This window comes from Notothenia rossii (assembly GCF_949606895.1).
Source record: "Notothenia rossii genome assembly, chromosome: 4".
NCBI classification, from domain to species: domain Eukaryota; kingdom Metazoa; phylum Chordata; class Actinopteri; order Perciformes; family Nototheniidae; genus Notothenia; species Notothenia rossii.
Window position 1 is genome coordinate 31,662,110 of NC_136902.1, and position 26,480 is coordinate 31,688,589.

At 39.0% G+C, this 26,480-nt stretch overlaps 2 protein-coding genes across 4 annotated transcripts in view; one reads left to right on the top strand and one right to left on the bottom strand.

Moving 5' to 3' along the window:
• itchb (itchy E3 ubiquitin protein ligase b) overlaps positions 1–4,307 on the bottom strand; it is a 38,032-nt gene extending 33,725 nt beyond the window's left edge. For both annotated transcript variants that reach the window (XM_079675957.1, XM_079675956.1), the window contains exon 1: positions 4,150–4,307. The gene's annotated coding sequence lies outside the window, so the exon portion shown is untranslated. The remainder of the gene's footprint in view (positions 1–4,149) is intronic.
• Positions 4,308–6,077: 1,770 nt separating this feature from the next.
• Positions 6,078–26,480, top strand: part of calcrl2 (calcitonin receptor-like 2) — a 40,732-nt gene continuing 20,329 nt past the window's right edge. For both annotated transcript variants that reach the window (XM_079674191.1, XM_079674192.1), the window contains exons 1-3: positions 6,078–6,206; positions 22,361–22,418; positions 23,096–23,261. In XM_079674191.1, coding sequence (XP_079530317.1) covers positions 6,160–6,206; positions 22,361–22,418; positions 23,096–23,261 — 271 coding nt within the window. In that variant the 5' untranslated portion in view covers positions 6,078–6,159. The remainder of the gene's footprint in view (positions 6,207–22,360; positions 22,419–23,095; positions 23,262–26,480) is intronic.

Below are 26,480 nucleotides of genomic sequence, written 5' to 3' on the forward strand. Positions count from 1 at the left end.
AATGTGTCTTAAAACTGTGAAGTAACACTTTTTTGTGTGAAACTACTCAATGAACTACATCTCCCGTCTCGCACCACACACCAAGACGGCCGTCACGTTGGCACATTTCACTTCTTTCTTTCAGAATGAGGCGAAAAGTATTAAAAGAGGTGAAAATCACTACAAGTCTGGGCATGTTGAGAGCTGTACATACACACAAGGGGAGTTAGTCGGTTCCGTAAGAGCCAGCATGCGGGACCGGGATTCTGGGATTTGTAGTCTTTCTAGTTGCGTATTTTTCATAGTCTTATATTTCAACAGTTTTATGACAAACTGTGACTTTTTTGACATGGAAATTATTATTTAAGATTGACAAACATCATATGTGTAATTCGTGGCACAATTCAAACAGGATCGAAAGATAATCTTTCTCTCTTCATTGACTTCAATACAAACTTTTTCCGAAATAAGGTCCCATGGGTCCCACCGGAAGGGGAGGGACTTCGCCTCTCTATTCACATTCTCCCTCCGCTCTGTTTCTGAAGGGCGGGGTACCTGGTGAGCAGGTACCGCGGCTTTGAACTACAGTATTGAATTTGACAGAAAACAACAATGAAACGCCAGCAGAAGAATAGTCTAATGAGTTGGGTGAAAAAAAAGACAGGAGATGTGAGTTGGTTTATTCAGTAAATTAGCTCAGGATAATTGGATGTTCTGTGTACACCTGATGATGTGAGGCTAATGCAGGATTTGCTAGCTTGATGCTACCGGCATTTAGCGGCAGTGACTCAACCAATTGCCTCTTAACATGTATCGTCAGTAATGTATGACAAGCAGACTGCTTGTTTAATGTTAGACTCACACCAATAGCTCAATGTGATCATAACACGATTGCTTTCATATCAGAGATCAGATGAGGTGGAGCTGCCTCCAGCAATAGAGGATGAGGCAGAGAGAAGCAGCAGCAGCACAGGGTTGCAGCAGGTATGTTATATGCTGTAGTCAGGTGATTTAAATGTATAAATGAAAGGAAGAAGTGTAGGCTACATGATAAGAAGGGAATACAGTTTGAATAAAAGTAATACAGTACAGTGTAACATTGTACTTTATTACTTTTTAATGTACAAATACTTTGCTACTGTACGATATCAATAACAATAATCCACAGCTCCTCTCTCTGCTCCAGAGGATAAAAAAAATCCTCCCCGTTGGGGGGGTACCCGAGCAGCAGCCTGCCAAGGCAGTAAACCTAGGGGAAACACTGAGTTGATATGATTTCCTAACCGAATAAATAACACTAGAGATGCAACATTAGTTGATGAATAAATTAGTTTATTTTAATTAATTTATCAATTCGGAAAAAATAACTAGTTGCCATTACTTTGACTGATATTGGAATTGAGATTTGGTTAAAATATTGGCAGGTTTAAAAATGTTGCATCATGATTGTCATTCTCATTGAAAAACATATTAAATGATCATGATTGGATTTTTTTAGGATGATCTGTACCAAACCAATCTGTTTGGTTAAGTTGAATATGACGTGAAGGTTGTGATATCTAGGCAGCTCCACAATACTTTAAACACATATTTAATAGATATTCAGCCTTTAAAGGGGCCCTATTATGATCAATCACAACAGAGCTGGCCAGCTAACCAATCAGAGCAGAATGGGCTCTGTTTCAGACAGAGGGTGAAAAGAGGTGCGCATGCTGTATGAAAAAAATAAAATAACTTTTGAACATAAAGCATCTAAAACATGTCACATTCAGTAGAGGCACAAAATACAAATATGAACCTGAAAATGTACATAATGGGGCCCCTTTAAAAAGTACTGTACTTCCTGACATTTTAATATTGTGAGTTAGAAAACATTTAGATTAATGTGTAGTGTAGCCTTCAAAGTCATTTTTTGATGAGATTGTAAGACTTCAACTTGGACTCTGGAGTCAGGGATGGACATTTTTTTATCGTTTTGTGACATTTTAAAAATACCAAATGATGTATCTAGAAGATAATATAACAGGTTAAATGGTCATTAAAAGAGTGTTAAGGTGCAGCCTTACTAAACACATAGAAACACTTATATCTGTAGATGTTGTCTTATGCTTTTTTGAGTGACAAATATGTCACTCAAAAAGAGAAAGTTAAAAGGATCACTGGCAGAAAAATCCTGTGATCTTTCCTCGAACCTGGTTCTGTGCGTCACTGAATAATGCATTATCCTCAGACTAACTTTTTCCAGTATGCACATGGCAGGGCAAAAAGAAGTGAGGAGCTCCTGGGTAAACTTTCACTTTGGCTACTGCTTTAGTTTCTGTCAATAATTCATAGCAACCACTGACTTTGCAGCCTCGCCATCAGGCTGTCTGCAATTTCTAGATGAGGGTATTCTCTGAATATTAAACTCCTCATTGTCCTGCTTTGACTTTGACTTGTTTTAACCAGCTTAATAACATCCATCCACATGCCAGTACATTTTAATTGTTGGTTCTATGGAGGCATATTAAATTGAATTTGAGCTTACATTTCCCCATTTTCTAGGCTAGGTATCGTCTTCTTTAACTGGTTAACTCATTAACTGTTAACACCATGACTCAAAGACGCAACAATAGTACAGGGTGCCAAAACATACAGTCATGGAGACTACATTTATCATAACAAAGAGACAAACCGGTTCTTCTATTGTGATGCTTAAAGGAAACAGCAGACAAGAGTCTGTTCTGAATCACTGTTCATACAGTCATTCCTGGTTTCCTATTTTTGTTTTGAAGTACACAACAATGGCATCTCCTGTATTTCTTGAATGACTGAACACTTGATCAAATCCTGAACTAGTTCTCAAACGTGACTTCTGTGATTCAGGTCAGGAGATATATTATTATATTGATGGATTATTAATAGCCAAAATATTTCAGGAGGGAGACCCAGGAAACAGAAACCAGCCTCCCTTCATGACTAAACATTTGCCTGTAAATAACAACCGTCATTGAAGAGTACCAAACAACTCTCCAAGTTGCTGACGCATAATAACTGTGACAATAAAACCTCTGTCTCTTCCCTTATCGGTTGCTCCTATATTAATACATGTATCCAAGGAGATAAAACTCTGCAGGGAGAATTGGTTGTGGTGGGGGACGCTGTTTAGGAAATAGTTTTATCAGCTGAACAGCCATTTGTTAGAGATTCAACAATTGTGCTTACATCAGCTAAATATGTATTGCCTGCTTGAAGAGGTTAAACATAAATGATTATGAAGAAATGGGTTGTTTGGTTTCATTAAAAAAAGACACCATTTGAACTTAAATAACTTTGATAGATTGAGCAAACTTGTTTAAACTGTTGAACAAATTGTGGAGCTTCTTTCCAACGCTAGGAAGACATACAGTATCTGTATGTTTTATGATAGTTGTGTCTAAAGTGATATACCACTGGCCACTTTGTGTATTGTAGATGTATTATTATGCATGTCATTTATAATAAAACAGAACATACATGAGGGTTGAAACTGTAATGTAGTTTCAGGTGGCTTAGCAGCTTGACATGTATGTTATATATATGTCGTATTGAGGAGTGGCCCCTAAAAGTATTTTGTGTACTACAAAGAATATACTTTTACCGAAGAGCGCGACGAAGCCAAACTAGCAAATGTCCGTTTAAATTGGATTAGTCGTGCTGTTTTGCTACATATACGAACAAGTAGCTAGGGGAAAACAACTGCCATACCGTTAAGTCCACCTTACCAGTAGCTAGCAGGTGCGCTAATTATGGACAGCGTTTTATAATCATTATACCTCATACGCACATTTCCTTTTTGGCAAGCTACTCTTATTTACGCTTGGTAAAGGTTACATAATTTAATCCAAATAGGATTGGATAAGGAGCTAACGCAACTCAGTTAGCCGTACAGAGACGAACAGTATGTACAGGTTGGCTAACAGACTGCACTTAGGTTCAACAGTGTGTGTATTTGCTCTGGCAGTGTGCTGTCAGGAGTTGCTGGGTACATGTTGAATGTCAGCTGGTCACCAGCTCTGACAGCCTGCTGCCATCACAGCCGGGCTAGCTGCTAGCTACTAGCTCGTGTCATAATGGCTGGCTGGAAATCCCAAAGTTCAACGGCTATGGTAAAGAAATAGCAACGCTGATAGATAATTCGTAATAACTTACCCTATTTTAAAGTATATAAACCCAGACTGGTAACGCTGCAGTGAACTCCTAGCCCTCGGTGTTTAGGATTCAGTCGGAGCTTCACTTCAAGGAACAAGAAACTTCCACCATCTTCGTAAGCTCGCGTCACGTGATCGAAACAAGGTGGGGCGCATGGTTCTCCCCCTTTGGAATGTGATTGGACCAGAGTTGGAGCAGGATAGACCAATGAAGGGCCCGTAAACATGCTGATGCATTTAGTTCCTTGTTGCGACTTCATGAAATACTGTAGCTTTGAAAAACTGAATGGCTTGGCATCAAACTGATTAATTGAAGTTTATTTCGTTGTATTGTTCAATGAAAAGGAAATAATAGACAGTATTAAATTAAGTTAAGTTGATTTGATTGAGTTAAGCAGGCTTAAACATAAATAAAACGACATCAGTATATACATAAAATTAAATATTGCTGTTCAAAATGTCCCAAATCTTAAATAGCAATTTAGAAATAAATGTTTTTGCATTGCCTGATTTCTATAATTTTCCACTCCATTTTAAGACCTATTGGAGTTAAATAAACGAATCATTGCAACTGCAGAAACATCTTTGTGTCCTGCTGCTGTGATGCAGTATTGTTTATATCTAGCTGGGATAGACACACAGGCCATGGTCCTCTAAAGTTCAACAAGACATTCTTGCCAACCCAGGTAAGAAAAGCAAAGAATAACAAATATGCGCCTATCTCTTGTCGAGATACACCTTTGTGACCTGATACATAGCAGCAACTTTATGTTAAAACATTTCACAGCAGCACGTAAATACATCATTAATTAAAAATAAACCAATAGTATCATTTAGGAATATCACACTCGTTTTATACTAACTTTTACCTAATGTTAAAGGAATTACTTGTTATTTTCTCCTGCTTCTAAATATTGATTTTTGCTGTATTTGTAGACACTCCAGTGCAACTGTCACCGACTGAAAACAGCAGAGGGCATTGTTGTACTCTTCAGCCAAATTACTATGTTGCAGACACAGACCATCATTTAATTTAATTTAATCAATATTGTATCTTTAATAAGGACATTGAAATCTTTCTAAATAATTGAATGATAAAGCATTTTCCCTGTTTTGTTTTTTTGTAACCAATATCAAATTATATATAATCACAATGTATTGAAAACATCAGTCTTTTGCTGAAATTGCACTTGGAAAGAAACTTTTTTTATTTATTTACAATTATTATTTATGTTTTTACTTAATGGTTATTTTTGTGTGGGACAAAGTAATTATCTTGACTATTTGTTCTGTAGGGGAGGTGAATGAAATATTTTCAGCACATAATATGTGTAATCTTTAAACATCTTAAACAGCAGCCTTTAAATTATTATAATCAAAGCCTTTTTGCAATGTGAGACCCACAGAGAGCATCTGAGTGATACCGGAAGTTGTACTTGACCATCAAAATAAAAGACTAGAAATGTGTCACTGGGGAAAGATGTAAAATTAAATATAGTACCTTTAGAAAGCATTGTCAATTGATTTCTCTATTTCATAATTTCCTTTTTTATTATTTTACCAATTGTGTTCTTTCTTTTCCTGTTGATCATGAATCAAATTCATGCTGATATCAGTGTGTTCATACTGAGGTAAAAAATATGTTATTAAGCTTTTAGATCTTAACCATGCTCCTAAATGTAAATATCAATAAAAAAAAGTGATATTTATAAAATGTATTTGTAAACTAGTGTGCATACACTTTATCTTAGAAAATACTGTATTTTTCACAAAGCAATTTTGGGCAGTTAGTTTTGCCACCTTGATTGTGTTTTTTGTGGGTGTTAGTTTGCCCCCATTTATTTCCAACACTTCTTCTATATTTGCCCCGGTAAATGTTTTATTTTGAAAGTGCGAACAGGAACTACGCATGCTGCTGCTCACAGCTTGACGCCTGCAGCTCAGTGGTCGGGTTTGGTCAGTATTGTCAGAAGGACAGCATGAGACCCCTCTCTGTACGGATCATGCAAACATGGGAATATTTGGAAAAGACAGTTTGACAACTCTCTCACACAACAGGTAGGCATCAAGTCTCTGTTTTCCACTCAGAAGCCACACATTCGGAGAAGCCGGCGTCACTTATTGCACTGGTTTTATTTGGCGTCACTTGAATGTGGTCGCGTGAAATGTGTCCATACAAGTCAGGATGTGATGTTTTACCCTCGTGAAAAAGAACTACGGCTATTGCATAAATCAATATACAATTAAACTAATAGAACATTATCACTTAACTTTTATATCCAAAGAAACTGACTTTTGTTTGGGTATAAACTGTAGGTGCAAAGTGCAATTACTCTATAAATTCATAATTGAGAGCCATGGAAATAATGCAAGTTCTGATAGGAATATTTTGGTATTTATTTCACTATTTGCATTAAAAAAAACTATACTATAAAAATATAGTAAATGTTCTCATAGTAAACTGTTAAATAGCCATTGAATGGCATAGAGACAGTAAAGGTCCTTATAGTAGGCCTAATCTGTGTTTTCTGCACAGGGTCGTAAAGTGTATCATTGAGGATGAATGCAGGTTGAGGGAAGGTCACACCCTGAGTTGGCTCGTTGCCTGCTTCTACTGTTGCAATTCTAAGTACCATATAAATAGAAATAGAATAGAGTTGAATAGAGAGTCGCTGTGATTATCTCCACAAATATGAAACACAACAGATGGCCCATGAGTCCTTCCTTGGTCAATATAAGGGAGCATATACAGTGGGTAAAAAAACAGAGTTAAAAGTGAATTGCATGACAATAAAGATGGGCATTATTACTGGAGTGTTTCCTGTCATTAGCAGAGCGCTGAGACCCAATTAAGATAGACAACTGATGTTACATTACATGTCACTTGTTAGACGCTTTTATCCAACACGACTTACATACTCAATACTGGGCAATCCCCACAGGAGCAATTTGGGGTGACGTGTCTTGCCCAGGGACACAACGACATGCTGACTGCAGTGGGGTTTGAACCTGTGCTCCCCTGATCCCCCTGATCCGATCACCAACGCACTAACCCACTGTGCCACACGCTGCCCAAGATGCCCCAGATGTCCTTTTCTGAGCTTCACAAAAAGGGCCCACTTGTGAAAATGTATGAGTCGTGACAGAGTCAAATTGAGAATCAAGAGAGAATCATATACAAGTTCTGACTTTCGTCTCAGAGATTAAATAATTATGAGGGTTAAATTCATTTGTGGGAATTAAATCTGAGAGAAAATTCAGAAATTTGAGATAAAATCCCCCAAAATTCAGGTTAAAATCTAAATCATAGGGGCAAAACCTTTATATCGAGTCAGACCTGAAATATGTTTTTTAAAGACATTTAAAATAACTTTTGACATTTATCTCAGGATTTACATTATTTTTCTCAGATGTCTGACTCAAATGTGGCCCTATTCGTCCTCTGTAGAGCTTTTGCGTATCCTGAGGCGCAGTACATACTAATAAAGAAAACCTTAATATTAATGATTCAGGGCTTCAGATTTCATTGAATCCATTCCAATTTGATAAACAATCAAAAAGACTCTTAAACACGTCTAATGTACGAACCAACTACTAAACTGAATTGTGCAAATTAAACACTGGATGCTGGTTACTAAATATATTTTCTAAGACGAAGTCTGCTTTCCAAACACCAACAAAAATTGAAACAACATGGCAGCTTAAAAACATACAGCTACTATGAACCTGCTTCCTGCAGGTGGGATACGTTGACAAGTGCTTTGTTTCATTCTCTCTAAATTTGCATTTCTCCGGGCTGATTTTCATTCCGTTTACATGCACATTAGCATTCACCATTAAGCCCCACAGCCGCATGGGAGTAAGCAGAAGTCATTTAATGTTGCCTGCTGTGCAGTAAAACTCACTAATCTTATTTTAGTAAAACCCTCTGCTTGTACTTGCAAATGCAAAACTTGCAAGGCAGTGGTTATTTCACGAGCAGCGGCTATTTCTATGTTAGCTTTGTGTGTCCTATCTTTAATTGGCTCTATTTAATTGGAGTATCTTCAGGAATACCCTCTATGACAAGATCTGCCAAGTTGTAATCCACACACCCACCACATGGATCTCGGACCAGCTCCTTGCTTGACGTTTTAACGCCTCACACTCTACAATCTGACCGTGTGTCTGTCTGTGTCGACGTTCTCCCCCCCCGTGCCCCAGCGTGTCTTTGACTGGAACATGCTGCTCTTGCCTATCAGGGTATTTATAGGCGTTTAGGCAGCTACTTTGGTCCCAGCCCCCAACTCGCTCCCCAGCTATCCCCCCACTTCATAACACAAACAAGCTAACAAGCCCCCCCCTTTGCTCCCTGAAAAAACGTGTGCTTATTTCAGGCTAGGGGGAAGATAACTGACACGGCAGGGTTGCATAATAATACTCGCAGAGGTTGTGGTTGGAGTATTTTTTGAAAAACTCACTCTAGATCTAAAGCTATTGAAAAATCTTGCCTTAAGGGACCAGTTAACTATGAAAAACATCTTGTCTACTGTAATAGTGACATGTAATATTAACTTGCTTAAGTGTTCAAAAAGCTCTTTATTTTTCTTATACTGCCTGTGCTACAGCACCTCTTTTCACCCTCTGTCTGAAACCAGAGCCCAGTCTGCTCTGATTTGTTAGCTGTCCAGCTCTGTTGTGATTGGTTAACCACTTAGAGATGTGTCAGAAATTTCCCGCCCCTTACCCTATCACGTCCAATGTGTTGGAGCGCTAGCCAATACAAACGCGAGTAACGATCGTTATTAAGCGATGTCACTACACTACAATGTGAAACATAATACATTTAATCAAAGTCAATGTTTCCATTTTTTCAGTGTATGTTACAGAAGTAAATAATGGCGTAAGTCCAATGGAGGCGTTTCAGGCAGGGGGTGAGAGTGTGGGAGAGAAACTCCCTCTGGAGGGAACACAGGGATTTTAGGCTTTGAAGACCATTGACATGCACAAAAAACCTATATGACCCACTACAGGAAAGGGAAAAACCCAAAAAGCATAATAAGGCCTCTTTAAAATTAGAGGTTTTTTTGTGTTCAGAAAAGAAGAAAGGGTTTGGTTGTTCTCAGGAAAAAGGAAAGACCTCAGACGAGATAGCATGAACAAGAATGAGAGTAGATACTTTGGTGATGAGCGTGGTGTCAGGATGACCATATCTGAGAACTGTGTCAGGGTGAGCTGCCTCCCACACTGATTGATAGTTGGGGGGGGGGGGGGGGGGGGGTTGTAACAGTGCTGATATCCTCTCTCATTTTAACCTACGGGTCAGTCAGCTGTCTAGTGGTAGAGCTTGCGTTTGTTGGAGATGTGATCATATCGTGTTTCGACCATCATGTGTTGGAAGCAATGTGTCTTTTCTCTGCCGTGAACTGCCTGTGCTGCTATTATAGCCCCATAGGAACAAGAAAAACTACAAAAAGAAACGGCCAAGCTCCAGGCTTGGGGAGCTATTTTTGGGTCCAGCTATGGGAAAATAACCCAGACTGTAATCACTCATACGGACCGCTCCGTTCCTGTAAATCTTTGTGCTGCCTGTGGGATGGCCCCCTCGTAAGTGATTTACAGGATCAGACGTTGAGAGCCCAGTTTCCAGGACTCTAACTCAATATTTGCACTCATGAATATTGGAAAAGGGACACAAAATCTTAAAAACAAATGAGGGATGTGGAAAAATGTAATTTTGTGTAAATCAGCTTGTGCTCCCGACAAGTGCTAGAGGTTTCTTTAGGAGGAGACAGGAGAATATGCTAAACAAATAATGTATAGATATCAACATAAAACTTCCCAAGTGGATTATTGTTACATATGCAAATAAGGGATTATTTGATTAAATATGCAATTTGTACGCTCAAATCTGGAAAATAAATCAGAAAATTGGATAAAGCTAGGTTGAAAATTCTTATTTTTTTGCATTATCAACATCAAATTTGTACAGATAAAATGTTGGATATCAATTTGCATCACTCGATAAATCCAAATATCTATAAAAAAAAGCAAAGTTTTCGCAGATAACACTTTGTATAATTTAGGCCATTAGTGAACACTTCTGAAAAAGCTTATGAATATACATGGGAATACATGTTTGAAAATGTGGTGTATGCAAGTGCTGCTAAAGTGAATATTAAAACAATGTTTTGGAGAAAACCGCCAAACAATGTGTATTGTAAAAATCAGCTGCTGGTTATTTACATTAAGATAATTATTTTATGTAAGTCTTATGAAACCCTGTAAATTAAATACAAAAGTGACACATTATCTAATGCTAACTTTAGATGAATTAAGTTAGAATCAACATACTCAACTAGGCAAAATTATCTAAATAAACACCTTAATGTGTGTTTGGATGTTTTCCTCCCACTTGCATGAAAGAACACCATGGCCCGTAAATGGACCAGTGCATGAAACGGGGGGTTATGTATTGTAACCCTAGTTATATATACTACTCTACTGGACTCTATGGGTACTACTCTCTATCATGTCGTGCGTGCATTCAACTACTGAGTTACGTAAACGTTGCCGGCCAATCGGGGCGAGCCTACCTGAATGCGCACGCAGACCCACAGTATATAAGGCGGCTACGCCCTCCAACCACCATCCTACACCAGGGGTCGCAACAGGCGGACCGCGGTCCGGATCCGGACCCAGACGCCTACTTATACAGACCCGGACCTATAATCAATACATTAATAGGGGATTTCAATTTTGACGGGGCGATTCTATTTTAACCGCTGCCGACAGGGGGCGAAAGAGACGAGTGAGCGATACAGGGAGAGAAATACAGAAGAAGAGATGAGAGAGCGGTACAGGGAGAGAAACACAGAAGAAGAGAGGAGAGCGCGGCAGAGAGAAGTGGAGAGGAAAGTGAGTGAAGAGAATAATTAGTGATACAGGGAGAGAAGCGGAGAGGAGAGTGAACAGGCGTGTTAGCGGCAGAGACAAATAATTACACATGGCGCTCTCCAAGAAGAGGAAAGTGGACAGTGAGAACAGAGCTTTTAACCCTGATTGGACTCATTCATGTTCATCCTGCCCACTGGGAGCATAGAACCAGTGTGTCTCATTTGTTCAGAGACCGTGGTGCTCATTAAAAGTACCAAAGAGCCACAATAGGCGCTTTCACACCGCAGTACTTTTCCCACAAAGGTTCATGAGAACTTCGTTCATCAGAACTCTTTAGTTCTGATGAACTCGCGTTCACACCGGAATAAGTCCCTGGGGGTGGATTAGGCAAATGAAGCCGCTGACGTCACTTCTTCTTCTTCTGCTTTGGGTTTACTGGCAGGCCGCAAACAACTTCACGGCGTATACTGCCGCCCAAAATCCCCGGCCGGAAGTCCCCGGAGTTGGGGACTGGCTTCAGTAGAAACTGCTGGGACTCCCAGCAGCTTCTACTGAAGCCTTCTGAGTAAATCGCCAGAACGCCGACACCTCCTCATCTCCACCGCTCCCATGTTTTATTTTGTGTTGCCATAAATTAGTCTCTCTGCGTTTCTGGGCTGGGCTAATGCTAATAATGCTAATGCGAGGATAATAAAATGGTGGCTTCACAACACTTTTTTTGAGTTTTAAGGGGCGTGGTTTGCAATCCGCCCAGCCAATCAGAAATATAGCTCTTTTCTCAAAAGAGAGCCGCATGAGAGTCCCTGCTCTCTAGCAGGGACGGAAAAGGGGGTAAAAAGGTTCTCATGAACTAATTTTAGTTCCGGCTCTTTTTGGTGTGAACGCGACATTTTAAAGTGGGAAAAGTACTCCGGTATGAACGCGGCTTATGAGACAAAACACAAAGTGTTTGACCAAGCATTCCCTCTCAAGTCAGAACTGAGGTCACAAAAAATAAGCAGTGTCAGAGCCCAATATGATCAGTCCACCAGGATCAAAATTAAAACTAAATATGGTTCCAGGGCAGGCTTACCGAGGCTAACCAATGAGCACCTGCATGTGTACGAGAATGGCCCTGACACCATTTCAGTCCAGATTTAAACTCCTGGCAGGACAAGCTCGAGCTCAATTCTCACACTGAATAAAAAAAAGTGAGTGAGGGACTGCAATATAAGAGGGAAAGAAAGAGAAACTTTAAAACTGTTCAATTGTTATGATGTGTAAAGACTGATATTGTTCTATAATCGTCTGAAACTGTTAAGTCATGATGTGGAACGGTTAACAAAGAAAAAGGGAAACTCAAGCTGCTGCTACACTTTATTTTATTTATCTAAAATTAAGCACTTTTAAGATGCACATATTTTGAAAAGCTATTTTATTTATTTTCTCTATTTTATTTTTAAATGCAGCCCGAGAGGAACATTACACATATCCACAGTATTTACTGTATATCTGTATAGTTCGATGTTAATTGACAATACATATTGTTGGTTTTGAATTGTACTTTCTTTATTTGATTGGCAGTCAGTTGTTGATTACATGCAGACGTTGATAAAGCTACAGGCTACTTCAATATATATGACACTAATTCATAAAGCAAGTTAGACATTTTGATGCTCCGGACCTTTGTATGGGGAGATTTTCTCCAACTGGACCTTGTTGAATTTTAGTTGAATACCCCTGTCATACACCCTCTTCAGCGAGCGGCATAGGAAAGACAGGGCCCCCAGGTAGAGGGCTCCGCCTGTGCTTATATAACTAGGGTTACAATCAGGTTACAATACGTAAGATGCGTTATATCTCACACAGGCTCCGCCCTCTACTGGACTCTATGGGTACAGTGGGCGGAGCCCCGATGTATAAACGCCCTGTCGTCCAACAACATCGACCCACCACAATGCCCCTGACCGGCTTTTGGCTAACATACACCACATCCCCACTTCCTCCCATTCGGTTGTAACCGTGGAGAAGTCGGGGGCCGCAGTTTGGATAAGGCACACTCACACATGCTTACCTCGTGTAGAGTGTGCATGGACGATAGTGGGGAGTGCGGTGGGAGCCACCAGGACCTAGTTATATAAGCACAGGAGGAGCCCTCTACCTGGGGGCCCTGTCTTTCCTATTCCGCTCGCTGAAGAGGGTGTAGGATGACAGTCGGAGGGCGTAGCCGCCTTATATACTGTGGGCCTGCGTGCATTCAGGTAGGCTCGCCCCGATTCGCCGGCTACGTTTATGTAACTCAGTGGTTGAATGCACGAAAAACATGATATAGAGTAGTACCCATAGAGTCCAGTAGAGGGCGGAGCCTGTGTGAGATATAACAATGATTTTATTGTCTTGCCATATTGTTCAACGGATTCTACATTTGTTCCTTGAAGGCTCTCTGTATATTTTCTTCTCCTCTTACCCCCTGCATCACGTACCCTGTGACCTGTAACTGAACCTCATTGTGGTCATTGCAACAGGATTATGTGTGTTGACTGGTTGTTTACTCTCACTGTGCTCCATACTTGTTTTGTACACATTTATTTTCAAAGTAGCGGCCCCCTTGAAGACAGATTATTTAATATTTAACATATAAACATTGAAATATTTTATTCTTTCCGTAATACATGTAAATATTACGATATGATATTAAAATCTAAGATCTATAGTCTCACTTTTCTAGCTCTTGAATCAGTATTGGAATATTTTAGATGATGTCAATGAAAGCTATATTGTTTCAAAAATGTATGCATGTTGAATGACAGATAATTAATAGTTTTTTCCATTGATTTGAAATTATTCGAATAATTTTAAAGTTCCAGTGCCTGCTTCTCAAAAGTGAAAGTGTGCTAGCGTAAAAAATGACTCTTCTATTAAAAAAAACTCTTTAGGGAATCCATGCTTACTGGATTAATTGAAAAAAATAATGATTATGTTTAAACCCTACTTATATATTATCAGATAATTCCTTGATTCAGTAACGTCCGCACTTTTCAATGTCTAACAGATAATTGATGTGTTTTTTTTAAAAGTGTGTCCTTTCCCTGTCCCTTTGTGTTTGTGTTACAATGGCTTATTTTTAACCTGTTGGGCTGTTGAAAAGTGGAGAGGGGGGAAAGGGAGGAAGTGGTTGCAGAATGACAGAAGACGGTACCATCCTCCTCAACCTTCCTCCTCTCTCCACCTTCCCACACTCCTGGTGTTGGTGCTTCTCTAGATCCCCTGCTGGAATGCACTAATATTTGAATACTAGAACTATAAAACTATACTCTAGTTTTCAGATACTCATATTTGGATGCTTAAAATGTATATTCAATATTAATACTATTATTTGGATAGTCTATCACTAAAACTAATAATCAGATACATTAAAACGAATATTTGTGTACTATATCACTTATGGATAGTGAAACTAATAAATGGAATGTGATATGTGATGTTATGCCATGCCACGTTTCAGATTGTACAACCCTGAATGAGGATTAATTAATTTATAATATTTTATGAAAATAAGTTGCAGCACTAGTTTACGTTATGGTGTCTGAAGAATGTTGAATCACAAACTAAGGGCCATTCCTTTGTTCTTGCCCTCTTTGGTTCTTTCTGCTTTTGTGTGTCAGGTATTTTATCATATCTTTGACCAACACACACTAAAACTAGTTTTAGTTATCCTAAATGAGCGCAAAATGTAATTAAAAAATGTTCTCTTCACTTCAGTTGTAGACGACAACAGAATAATTCCTTTCAGCTATTTGCCCTAAAGGATTTTATTTTCTTCTTAAATCCAAACTTTTGTTCTGTTCTCCCTTAAGCATGCTTTGTATGTCTGGGTTTTCTCTAATGAAGTTCAATACTTCCTTAAAGCAACTGCATCCAATTACAGCATTTAAAAAGCCTTCAAGGCATCCCTGCATCTACTTTAAAGTCCTTCTTTAAACTCACTGCCTGTCATACTGTACTTTAAGCAATTATGACCTTTAGGGTCGGGACAAACGTCACAGCAGCATCTGCAGACCATCTTGGTTGGTGCAATCGCCAATAAAGCTAAATATAGTTTAACAAAACAGCAGTGTTTAGATTTCCCATCATCCCGTCTGATGACCCATGATCCCATGGGAGAAGTAAGACTCTCACAGTGAAGTTTAGGGAATTGGGATCAAGCAGACAAGGATTAAATACATAGTCTTATATATGCTATACACCAAAACGTTATTTAAAATCAATCAATCAATCAATCAATCAATCAATCAATCAATCAATGTTTATTTATATAGCCCAATATCACAAATGTTACATTTGTCTCAGTGGACTTCACAGTTTGTACAGAATATCAGTATGACAATACGAAAAATGGGAGAAACCTCAGGGAGAGCAACAGAGGAGGGATCCCTCTCCCAGGACGGACAGACGTGCAATAGATGCCATGTTTAAATTGAAAAGATAATACATTTGCAACATAGGTAGTCCAAATGTTTGGAAACGCATGTGTCTATAATAAGAAGATGAGTCCACAAGGATATCCATCCAGGACTTATGATCCAGGACCAGGACCACAGCAACAGGCACAGCCACGACTCAAGATCCAGGGCTCACGATCCAGGACTCAGGACTAGGGCTGCTCGATTATGGCAAAAATCCTAATCTCGATTATTTGGGTCAATAATTGATATCACGATTATTCAAAACGATTATCCATTTACTTTGAGAACTTCCATTTATTGAAAAAAAAAAATTTGAACAGTATGTTTTTAACAGTTGATTACCCTGAACTCTAAGTAAAAGTCAACTGAAAAACCAATACAAAATAAATAAATAAATAATAGTTTTATTTCGATTCTGTTGTTCTCATAATCGTTGCAAGCCAAAATCGTAATAGCGATTAAAATACGATCAATTGAGCAGCCCTACTCAGGACCATAGCAACAGCCATGACTCAGGATCCCGGCGTAAATAGACACCAAAAAGAAATTTGGGGAAGCTGGGTTATTCGGAACATGAGAGTACACAGGTACAGACAGAGAGAAGTAAGAAGTAAGGTGTTCCCCGACAAACTAAGCCTATAGCAGCAAAACTATTTGAGACGAAATGTAACAATCCCACTGGAAGAAAACCATTGCCAATGATGTAGAGGTACCAGATTCTCCACATCATATCTGCTGTTAAATCCGTATTGCTTCCAAATGAAGGTTGCCATTTCTTGGCTAATTTGCAAAGGTATTGCAGGGAATTGGAAGACGTCGCTAATTGATTTAGAGGGGGGATGCATGTTTAGAGAAAGTGGGCGAAATGGCCATATCTAATATTTGAAGTGGATGACAGAGTTAAACACTGGCCAAAACATAGGGAATATTATGTTCTCCCACTTTCTTGGCTGTTGCCAAAAGTGGGTAGGCTCATCAAAAATCTTTAAAGTTATATTTGTTTCTGCAGGATCAAAAGTGTAATGACTAATCCCTGCCATAACACAGCTGACACTGACTTTTCCTGCTACTGTTAGGCATCATACTGTATGTACTTTTGGCTGAAGAGATGTGTGTTTAATTTCCTCATTGCAGGTTTGCTTCCTTTGGAATGCTTTTAAATATAAATTAAAGGACCCTGAGGCTCAAAGACAAGTCTTGTTTCTTGTGCTTTCCATGAGATAGACAGACATCTAACCCTTATGTTGTTGTAGACCAGCCAAATTTAAGAAGCATTTGAAATGTTTTAACTTTTAACACATTTTGGAAGCATTTATTTAGTTTGCTTTCAAAACAAATTGGACTATTTGGTCATTGATCTTGATATATGTATATAAAAAAGCATTTATTATAAAAACATCTGTTGCTATGTGCCTTCAATGACGAGAGACACTTCTGCAGGTCGATCGCTACTCAGCAACAGACCGACCTTATAGGGTCTGATGTTGATATTGTTGAAGGCTGATAATCATGTTGATCTTTTTATAATCAAGCTGTATTAATTTCTTCTGTATTTGAGTGTGTTGTTATGAGTTTCCTTCACTATTCATGCTGTACTAGTGAATCATTGTTGTGTTGGCTGTTTCCAGCCAAGCATTCCAGTTGGCAATGCCGGCACTCAGACCATCTAAACATTATCCTGCAGAAAGAAATACACACTCCTTTAAAGGGAAATCAGTCAAACACAGGATTCATTCCTGGTTTTGGTTTTCATGGAATTTTTAGATAGTAAGAAAACTAAAACTGTGGAATATCTGAGCTGATACAGTTCTTCACCTTTTAAATTAAGCATTCTAAAGGCTACAGATGAAAGACAGAAACAGCATTCATAAAAGACTACTTTAGCATATAACACCGTTGGATCATGTGTGTAAAAGTTGAAATTAATCTCGATGTAGACACAAAAGGCTTTATACAAGACCTGTAAACAGATTTAAAGTGTACAAATCGGTGTAGTTTGCCTATAAATGTGATATGTATGTGGGTGATTATGGGTGTTCATGTCGTCATCACTTTCCAGAATTTACCAACAGCACCTAAACGTAAACAAAAACAAGAAGGCCTGACGCACGCACGCACGCACGCACGCACGCACACACACACACATACACACACACACACACAGTCCTAACGTGAGACAGAGTAGCCCAGATAAATGTTGACAGATGACAGTTTAGGAGAGAAAAGACAGAGAGGTCAGAGGCAGATTGACAGGAGGACTCTCAAAGAACAGTGATGAGAGAAAAACAAGAGATAAACATGAGAGAGGGGCCATGAAGCGAGAGTGGTTGTGTGGTTGTGTGTGTGTGTGTGTGTGTGTGTGTGTGTGTGTGTGTGTGTGTGTGTGTGTGTGTGTGTGTGTGTGTGTGTGTGTGTGTGTGTGTGTGTGTGTGTGTGTGTGTGTGTGTGTGTGTGTGTGTGTGTGTGTGTGTGTGTGTGTGTGTGTGTGTGTGTGTGTGTGTGTGTGTGTGTGTGTGTGTGTGTGGGGTGGGTGGGTGGGTGGGTGGGTGGGTGGGTGGGGGCTGGTGGGGGTGTGTGTGAATCAACAAGATGTCCCCCTACATGGAATGTTTGATCACAAATAAAGTTGTTATCCACATCATGAAGTCACAGACAAGCATATCCACATGGATAGAGTTTAGACAAAAAATGTTAACACACTTTTTTTCCTCTAAACAAAGACCTGTGAAAATAATGTTAAATAAAATTGAAATCCATGCATGTGTTCAGTTAGCACCCAGTTACTGTACCCAGTTCCAGTGTACTTATTTTTATAATAATAATTACTTTAATTTATATAGCGCTTTTCATTAACCCAAGGTTGCTTAACAAAGAAACATATAAGGACAAGACATAAATCATGTGCTGTGTCTCAATCTAGTTATTCTGTTAGTAGCTAACATTCCATATTATACTCTGAATATTTGTACATGTCTACTTAATTCCATGGTGCCTGAATTTGACAAATTAAACACGGCTGTTGTGCACTTACTTTAAAGGTCCCATGTCATGCTTTTCCGGTTATTACCCGTCCCCTTGTGTGTTATGAAGGTTTTTATGCATGTAAACGGTCTGCAAAGTCACAAACCCTCAAAGTACACCCTGTAGCGAGTACAACTCTAACACTCTAACACCTGTCTATGCTGCCCCAGAACGCCTCGTTTTTCTTCCTGAGTATGGTGACGTAACCATGCCCAGTTCCAAATGGACCAATCCGTGGAGCTCCTCACACACACAGACTCACTCAGCCTTATCTTTTCTCAGCTGCGGCTCCGTGGATTTCTCAGCCTGAGCACACACACAAACTCACAGCCAGGCTTCGAGTGTGTGCTCAGGCTGAGTTCAGGTGAGTTTCGCGATGTCTCGCTGTCTCACAGACCCCACGCAGTAACCAGGAAACGACCCCAGTAATCCAGCTCACACTGTCTGCAGCAGCGAGCCCCCGCAACGTCCCGCACCCAGACCCCACGCAGCATTCTCATTTGTTTGTCATTACTGGTGTCATTTTCTGGTTGTTAACGCCATTGTAACACATAATCACTGATGTTCCGCTGTAATGGTGGTGGACTCATCAGAGCAGAGTGGGCGAGCTGACCAATCAGAGCAGAGTGGGCTCATAGGGAGGGGGGGGCAGGAGCTCCAACAAGCCGTTTAGGACAGAGTGAATACAGAGATGCTGTATGAGAAACCAATGTGAGTTTGGAACATTGAACAATGTAAATCTATTCTAGTTGACCTCAACAATGGAATTATGATCAGTAGAAATGGCCATGTCATGGGACCTTTAACATTTCTATAGCCACAGTAAGCATACGCGTCATCTTTCACAGTACCAAATCATTACAGAAAAATAGAAAACATTCTGATAGCATCTATTCAACAACGAAATGGTAGTACTTGGTGAAAAACATACACCTGACTATCTTACATTTGTATAGTTTGGTGTTCACTGGAAAAACCGCAACTACATGCTAGTACTGGATTTGTTAAACTTATCAACAAGGCTAAGGGACTCACGGTCCAACATGCTGTCATAATCTTAACCATTGAGCTACAGTGTTAAACATTTAAGACTGACTATCTAGCCGACAACCTAATCTGGACTTAAACAGTTGAGGTCAATGCCTAACCTTACATTTTCTTGAAAGTTACCATAGACACGACTAGCAACCTCCCTATCTGCTACCTAGTCACTCAGCTATTGACTGTAGAACGTTTTCAGCTTTTCATACTATCAGGGTACAAGTAACACACTTGATTATTAATATATACTGTACTTTTCAATACTCAAATAGTGCAAGTTGCTTACTGAAGAACACAGAATTGAGACACAGCTTTAATATTTTATTTATGTCTGATATCTCATCAGATGTGATGAGACAAAGAGACATTTTTGAAAATGTAACAAGAAATTCAGCAACCTTTCTGTTTATTTTGAAATCAGAAAACAATGATGGCTGCAGTTCACAGATACAATGCACCGGTGTTTGTTGGTAACAATGGCATACAGTGAGAACTGCAAAGATATTATTATGTGTGAGTGGTTGTGTCCTTGGATTTACAATATCCAGACTGGGAACATTACATTATTGAGGCAACAGTGTACAAAGCAGATCGAAAAGCATTCATTGTTTGGTTCTTATTTAATGCAATTGTCTTAATAAGTCTGTTTCTGCTTGCAGAATTGTCTGTGTATATATGTCTTGGAACTCCTTATAATAACTGTTTCAAAGACAGTGGGTTAAGAAGCAGGTTTAGGGCATTATGTGCATTGTGTAGAAAAGATGGAACAAAAGCCAAATCTATAATATCTTCTATTGACACATGCCTTGAATTAAAGTAAGGTAGAGGAAACCGCAGTGCCTAGGTTTAAAGCAATAACTTTACATTTTGTACTATTGTGATTATTTGCTGACTCACCGAGTTAGATGAGAAGATACGATACCACTCTCATGTATGACCTTTTCAATATGAAGCTAGAGCCATCAATGGGTTAGCTTAACATTGCACACAAAGACTGGAAATAGGAGGAAACAGCTGTTCAGGCTCTGTCCAAAAGATAACAAAAACCTACCTCATACCACCTTTACACTCATAAACTAACACATTATGATGTGTTAGTTTATTCCACACAGAATTGAGCAATTTAACACAAGATTTTAAAGCTTTTGTATAGACTGAACAAACATGATACAACTTGGTAATGTTACAATGTGTAAACAAGTCTGTGGCACATGATTCATTTATTTAGATATCTCTGGAGGGGCAATTTCAAGACAAGGTTAGAGTTTTGAAAGTACTTTATATTGTTGCCTCCTTTAGTAAAAAATGCCATTGAGAGCGCTGATGTTTCAGCGGGTCAAATAATAACACTAACCTTTTTATCAATATCAATATCTGTGGCTAGGCTAACAGCTTCTCTTGTTTTCAGATGTATGCTAAGCTAACACAAAAGGAGCTACTGCCTCTGACACGCAAACATAGTGTTAGACTGCAAAAAACAAATGTCCCCAAAATGCATTTTTTATGTTTTTGATTTTATGGTAATACTTAGGAAATAGGAATCTCAAATGTTCTCTAATTTGTGCAACATTCTGTTTGCCAGCATCAAAACATGAGTCACTGAAAACAATCACTGAAATATTGGCTACACCATGAATAATACATTCCTGAATGCTGATTAGTTATTTACTGCAAATGTTTTAATAATTACCTTTGTGCCTTAGGGTATGTCAAAAGCGCTGACATCTGTACAAACTTTGCACATCCCTCCCTTTGGGTGTGAGCCATAACACAAAATCACTGAGTGTGAAATTATGCTTTAAATGTTTACTGAAATATCATTTATTAAAATGTCCTGTTTCAGTTAAATCTGGGCTATTTCTTCGACATACTCGTTGCAACTCACGACAATCTTTATCTCTTGCTTTGTATGAGCAATGCCTCCAAGAAGAGCTTTCTGTAACTTTTAACATTCACTCACAATAGTAAGCTTTTTATTTGTATATGAACATTAAATTCAGTTCTTTATACATTTGCCTGCAATTCAGTTTATTTACATTTAAATTCTGCCCTTAAATAATTCTGAAGATTATTGTATGCTTAGATTAGTAAAACATTTCTCTGCACAACACTACATTTAATATCGCAGAAAAAAAATGCATTGAGATGATAAAGGTTCACATAAATACTGTTGAGGAGAGATATTAAGCTTTCTGATTAATGCTCATCATTTGGAATTATTTCCAGAGAGAAAGCTTCATTTCAGGGCTTTTTACAACAAATGCAGCACAACTCTGCATTTCATCCGAAATTAACCTCTGACATTGGGATTGACTACAATACACAATGTTGCCAGTTTCCTAGATAAATACAGCCCCTCATATGTTCCCACCAAAGGGACTCTTTTTGTAAAATGTTACTGCTTTTCTGCACCATTGTCCCCTCTCTCTCTTATTTTTGTTCTGACTTGCAGCCCTTTCGCCCACATATAATTACAAACACATCTGTTTCTATGACCCATTGAGGGCTTGAACTTCCTGAACTGATGGGAAAACACACATACTGTAAATAAACATAAGCACACTACTGAGACTCTGAACTCACACAAACTATAATAATTGAAATCTCAAAAATACATTCACATATGTCTCTCAGTTGAGGAACTCAAACAGCTGCTAGCATGTATACTTTACTTTGTGTATTTTCATACTATATATAAAGAATACTTTTGTTCTTTGTGAGAACCACAGTTTCGGTACAAATAGCAGCTCTTTACCTGCAGTAATATATGGTAATCTAGTGTAAAGATGTCCAATAACTGTATTATTCTTGTTCTTGTTTATCTTTTAGAAACATGTGGAGGACTCTAACAGTATCACTGGTTGTTGCATTGACATTGGGCACAGAGGTGAGTGCAACAATATGTTTCATTGATGGATTGCATTGTACTGTATATCTACACACCATCATTTTTTGTGATATGGATTGTCTATGTTGTTAGTTGATTATGTTGTCTAATCCGAGAGGTTTGTTTAAATGTTTCCCCCCTTCAATTGTGGGTTGTTTAAGGGAGTTTTTCTGTGTGCTCCAAGGGTCTCAGGACTCAGTATGTATGCTATATACAGTCTGTTCAGCCCCCTGAGACAAATGTGTCAGTTTTTATATTGGGCTACATAAATATGTTGATTGGCCTTCACCAGCAAAATGTCACTTGAAGAGTAATGTATCACCCAGAAAGGGACAACAAAATTACCACAAAGGTACTAAAAGTGGTTTCAAAGAAGTGCAAAACAGCTGCAATGAGACACAAAGACACTCACAGCTACTATGAGAAGGGGCAAAACAACCACACAAATACCCAAAGCAACTTCAAAGAGACACAAATCAACTACACAGAGACACAAGATGGGTAAAAACGAAATACCATAGTGTCTCTTGCTCCAATAGGAGAATTGGCGGGACCTTTCGCATGTCTATTGTCCGATATTCTGCCAATGACTGTCTGTGTGTAATAAGAAATATTATGTTTATCATTCCTAAATCTCTTGTGTCAATGTGACATTCAATGTGTGATTGTTTTCCCAGGTGTCCCAGTCTGAGGATGTGGCGACCATCGCGAATGGTTCGGAGGTGCAGCAGAAGAAATTCAGCGACAATTCCACCGTACTGGGAAAGTCCCGACATCAGATCCTGGCTGCTCAGTTCGAGTGCTACCTGAAGATAATCCATGACCCACCACGCACAGAAGAAGGTACCTACTGTTCTGATCAATCACAGTGCAGCTGATAAAAGCCGTCCAAATGGAAGGAAGAACTTTTGGTATCAACACATTTTTTCTTCTGGCGGATGGCAGATAAATGTTGATGACAATATTTTGCATCCGAGTTGCAGGATATCCTTTTATTCATTGGGCTTAGATCGCCTTGCCATTTATCCCATGGGCTCATATTCTGGCCCCATTTTTGTGCTTGGATCGACAAAAATGTGGATACAATGGAGAAAATAACATTCTTTAGAAAGAAAAATGTTCTCAGAAAAATGAATAAGTCTACTAAAGTAAATGACAGCTTCCCATTATCAGCAATATTTAGAAATACTAGAAATCGATGAATTGTGGTCGGTTCAGCACTTTGGACCAGACTTAAATATCTCAATAATGTTGGATTGACTGTCATTAAAATGTTAAAACAGACAGTCATAGTCCTCAGAGGATAAATCCTACTGACTATGGTAATGACCTGATATTGGTGGATTCTCAAAAGATCTGATAGATCCATTTATGTTCTCCTCATGATACATTTGAATGACTTTGGTCATCTCTAAGTTTTCATATAGTGCCATTGTCAGGTCAGAATGTTTTTATGTCCAATCCTTTGACTTTGGTTTATTTGCAAAACTATTGACATTCCCATCAGCCCTATCTGTGATTGTGCTAGTTAGCAAATGTTAGCTTGCTTACATGCTAAACAAAGATGGTGAACATTATTGGTGCAGTAATGAGTCCTAAAAAACCCAGAAAAGACTTAGCATTTCACCAGATCCAGTTCTCTCATCTCAAAGTCAATGTTTTTTTGTGTTTAGAAGCCTGAAATAAGGTAGTTAACAGTAACACGAGCTGAAGAGATTGGCACGTTGTTTCTATGACATAAAATACGCCAGCAGGAAAATCCACTTGTGAATGTCCAAAGCTCCTATGTGTAAAAAAAACAGCCGTTGCTAACGAGTAACCAAATAAACTACTAAACGCCATCATCCCAACACAAGTTCACTTTTAATTTAGTGGCTGTTATACGCAGCCATGCTACCAGGTCATTTATAGCCTAGCATTAGCTTTTTGTTTCTGCTAATTGCATTTAGGCTTCAAAAATCACAGTGCTGTCAAAGTGTGGAGATTACCCTGCCAAACAAAATGTGTTAAGTATCATACATGCCAACCTTTCCAAATCCAAAAGAGGTAGGTTTGCGCGCGGCAAATGTGCACGCCCAAATTAGGTAATCAGAAGAAATGGAACCCCAGTAATTACATGTATAAACCGTATAAACCATGTATTTAACATATATTGTTATCATTTTATGCATTTTTCAGAAAAAGTGGTAGTTTGGTAAACAGTGACATCAACGACATGTCTGGTCTGTAAAATGCCCGAAAAGTAAAAGAATGGATTGCCCACAGTATTGAGTATGTAAGTCGCTTTGGATAAAAGCGACTAACAAATGACACAATGTCATGTAATGTAATAAAAACACAACACTGTCATTGCAAGTGACACTCATTGACTTTCATGTCCAACTACTAAATTCGTTATTCAGGCAAATGTTTTGCGGTCCATATCTCATTAAAATATCTAATATTAATAACTATTAAAGAAAAATGGGGACAATTCTGTTTTAATGTAGTTTGACCTTTGTAACTGCTGGGCAGACATAGGCTACTGATAAAATAGGGCTTCTAACTAATTACCTTAAATAAACTCACTAATTAATGAAACCAGTTCAATACGCATTATTCTTATAATTCTTTATGAGCGCAGTAACGGTAAGGTATTTAATTATTTATTTAGAATTACATAACTTAATAATAGAGATGGTCAAACTAAAATGGAGACATGACAGAAGTCCTACAATGAAGCGGGGCATTGAAGTGTTCTCCGTGAGAGGGCAATCAAGAAAAGAGAGTGAGCGGCCCCGTTGAGGGAGTTTACGGAGCAGATGAAAAGACACAGAAAGACAGAAGCACACGAACAGGTATATTTAGGTCCCCTGGTTTGTCCCCTATACTCTAACGCCAGGCAGGCATTTGGTGTGATCACCATAGCCATATGAATCCGGACTCGGAGGGCTTTCCTTTGCTTCCAGCTGTCAGATTGTAAACAAAGTCACGTGACTGGGGGCAGATGAAAGCGCTGACAAGTTGTGTTTTTATCGCAGTGAGACGCTAGAATACTAAATGTGGGCTTATCATGTTGATTCGGCCACAATAGAAAACAAAAAAAAATCTCGCTCTCTCCAGTGGGGCAGGTCAGACAAAAATGGCAAACGGGCCGTTGCCCGGGCAACATTAGCCCGTACCTGTGCACGTCCCCGGTCGCCAACATGTGTTTTCGAGACACTGATATTTACGGGGAAATCCTGCAGGACCCAAATGCCTCGTTGGTGGTAACGCTGCCTTTCCCGCAGCGTTACCCCCGGTCTGCACGTTGTTTCTCTTTCAGAAACACAGAGGACTGTTTGTATGATGCGATCACAGGCACGCTGCAAACGGTGTCCGCCAAAAGTCGAGTCCAGTGTCTATGGAGTGTCATTTTTATTTGTTATAGTTTGGGAAGATTGAAAATCGGTAGGGAAAGCCAGCTGAGTCGGTAGGCGGTAGAAACATGTCAAAAGCGGTAGACTACCGCCCAAATCGGTAGGGTTGGCAGGTATGAAACTTCAACATGTGGTAGCCAGAAAGCTAATTATCCGTAATACCAAAATCCAGTAGAGAAATCACATAGCTTTTATCATGGGACCCCCAGCGAGGCTGGCCTACAAAACACGTCCTCACTGCACCACTCAATGCCTGCTAAACATTATCATGATAGCATATTAGCGTTTAGCTGTCACCATATCATCTTTTAAATGATTTTGATGCTCCTAGTCATTGTTGTAAAAAAGAAATGAGAAATTCCAGATTAAATTGGTGCAGTATGGTTCTTTTCCCAACTCCCTTTTGGTACCAGGGTTTTTTCTTCATTTGTTTTCCCACTATATAGCCTCTCAGTATAGGCGGAATACTCAGGTTTTTCCCATATCGTTGCAGTTTGAAAATGCAGTAACATCACCTTCAACGCCAGACACGCAGTAGTTCAAATGTATGGATTATATTTGCGGGCTGACATTTTTTTTAAATCTGGGTTGATTGGATAAAATATGTGGTCACTTTGGCAATCTGTGTATTTTAATAAAACCAATGTCCAAAATGTAAATTCTC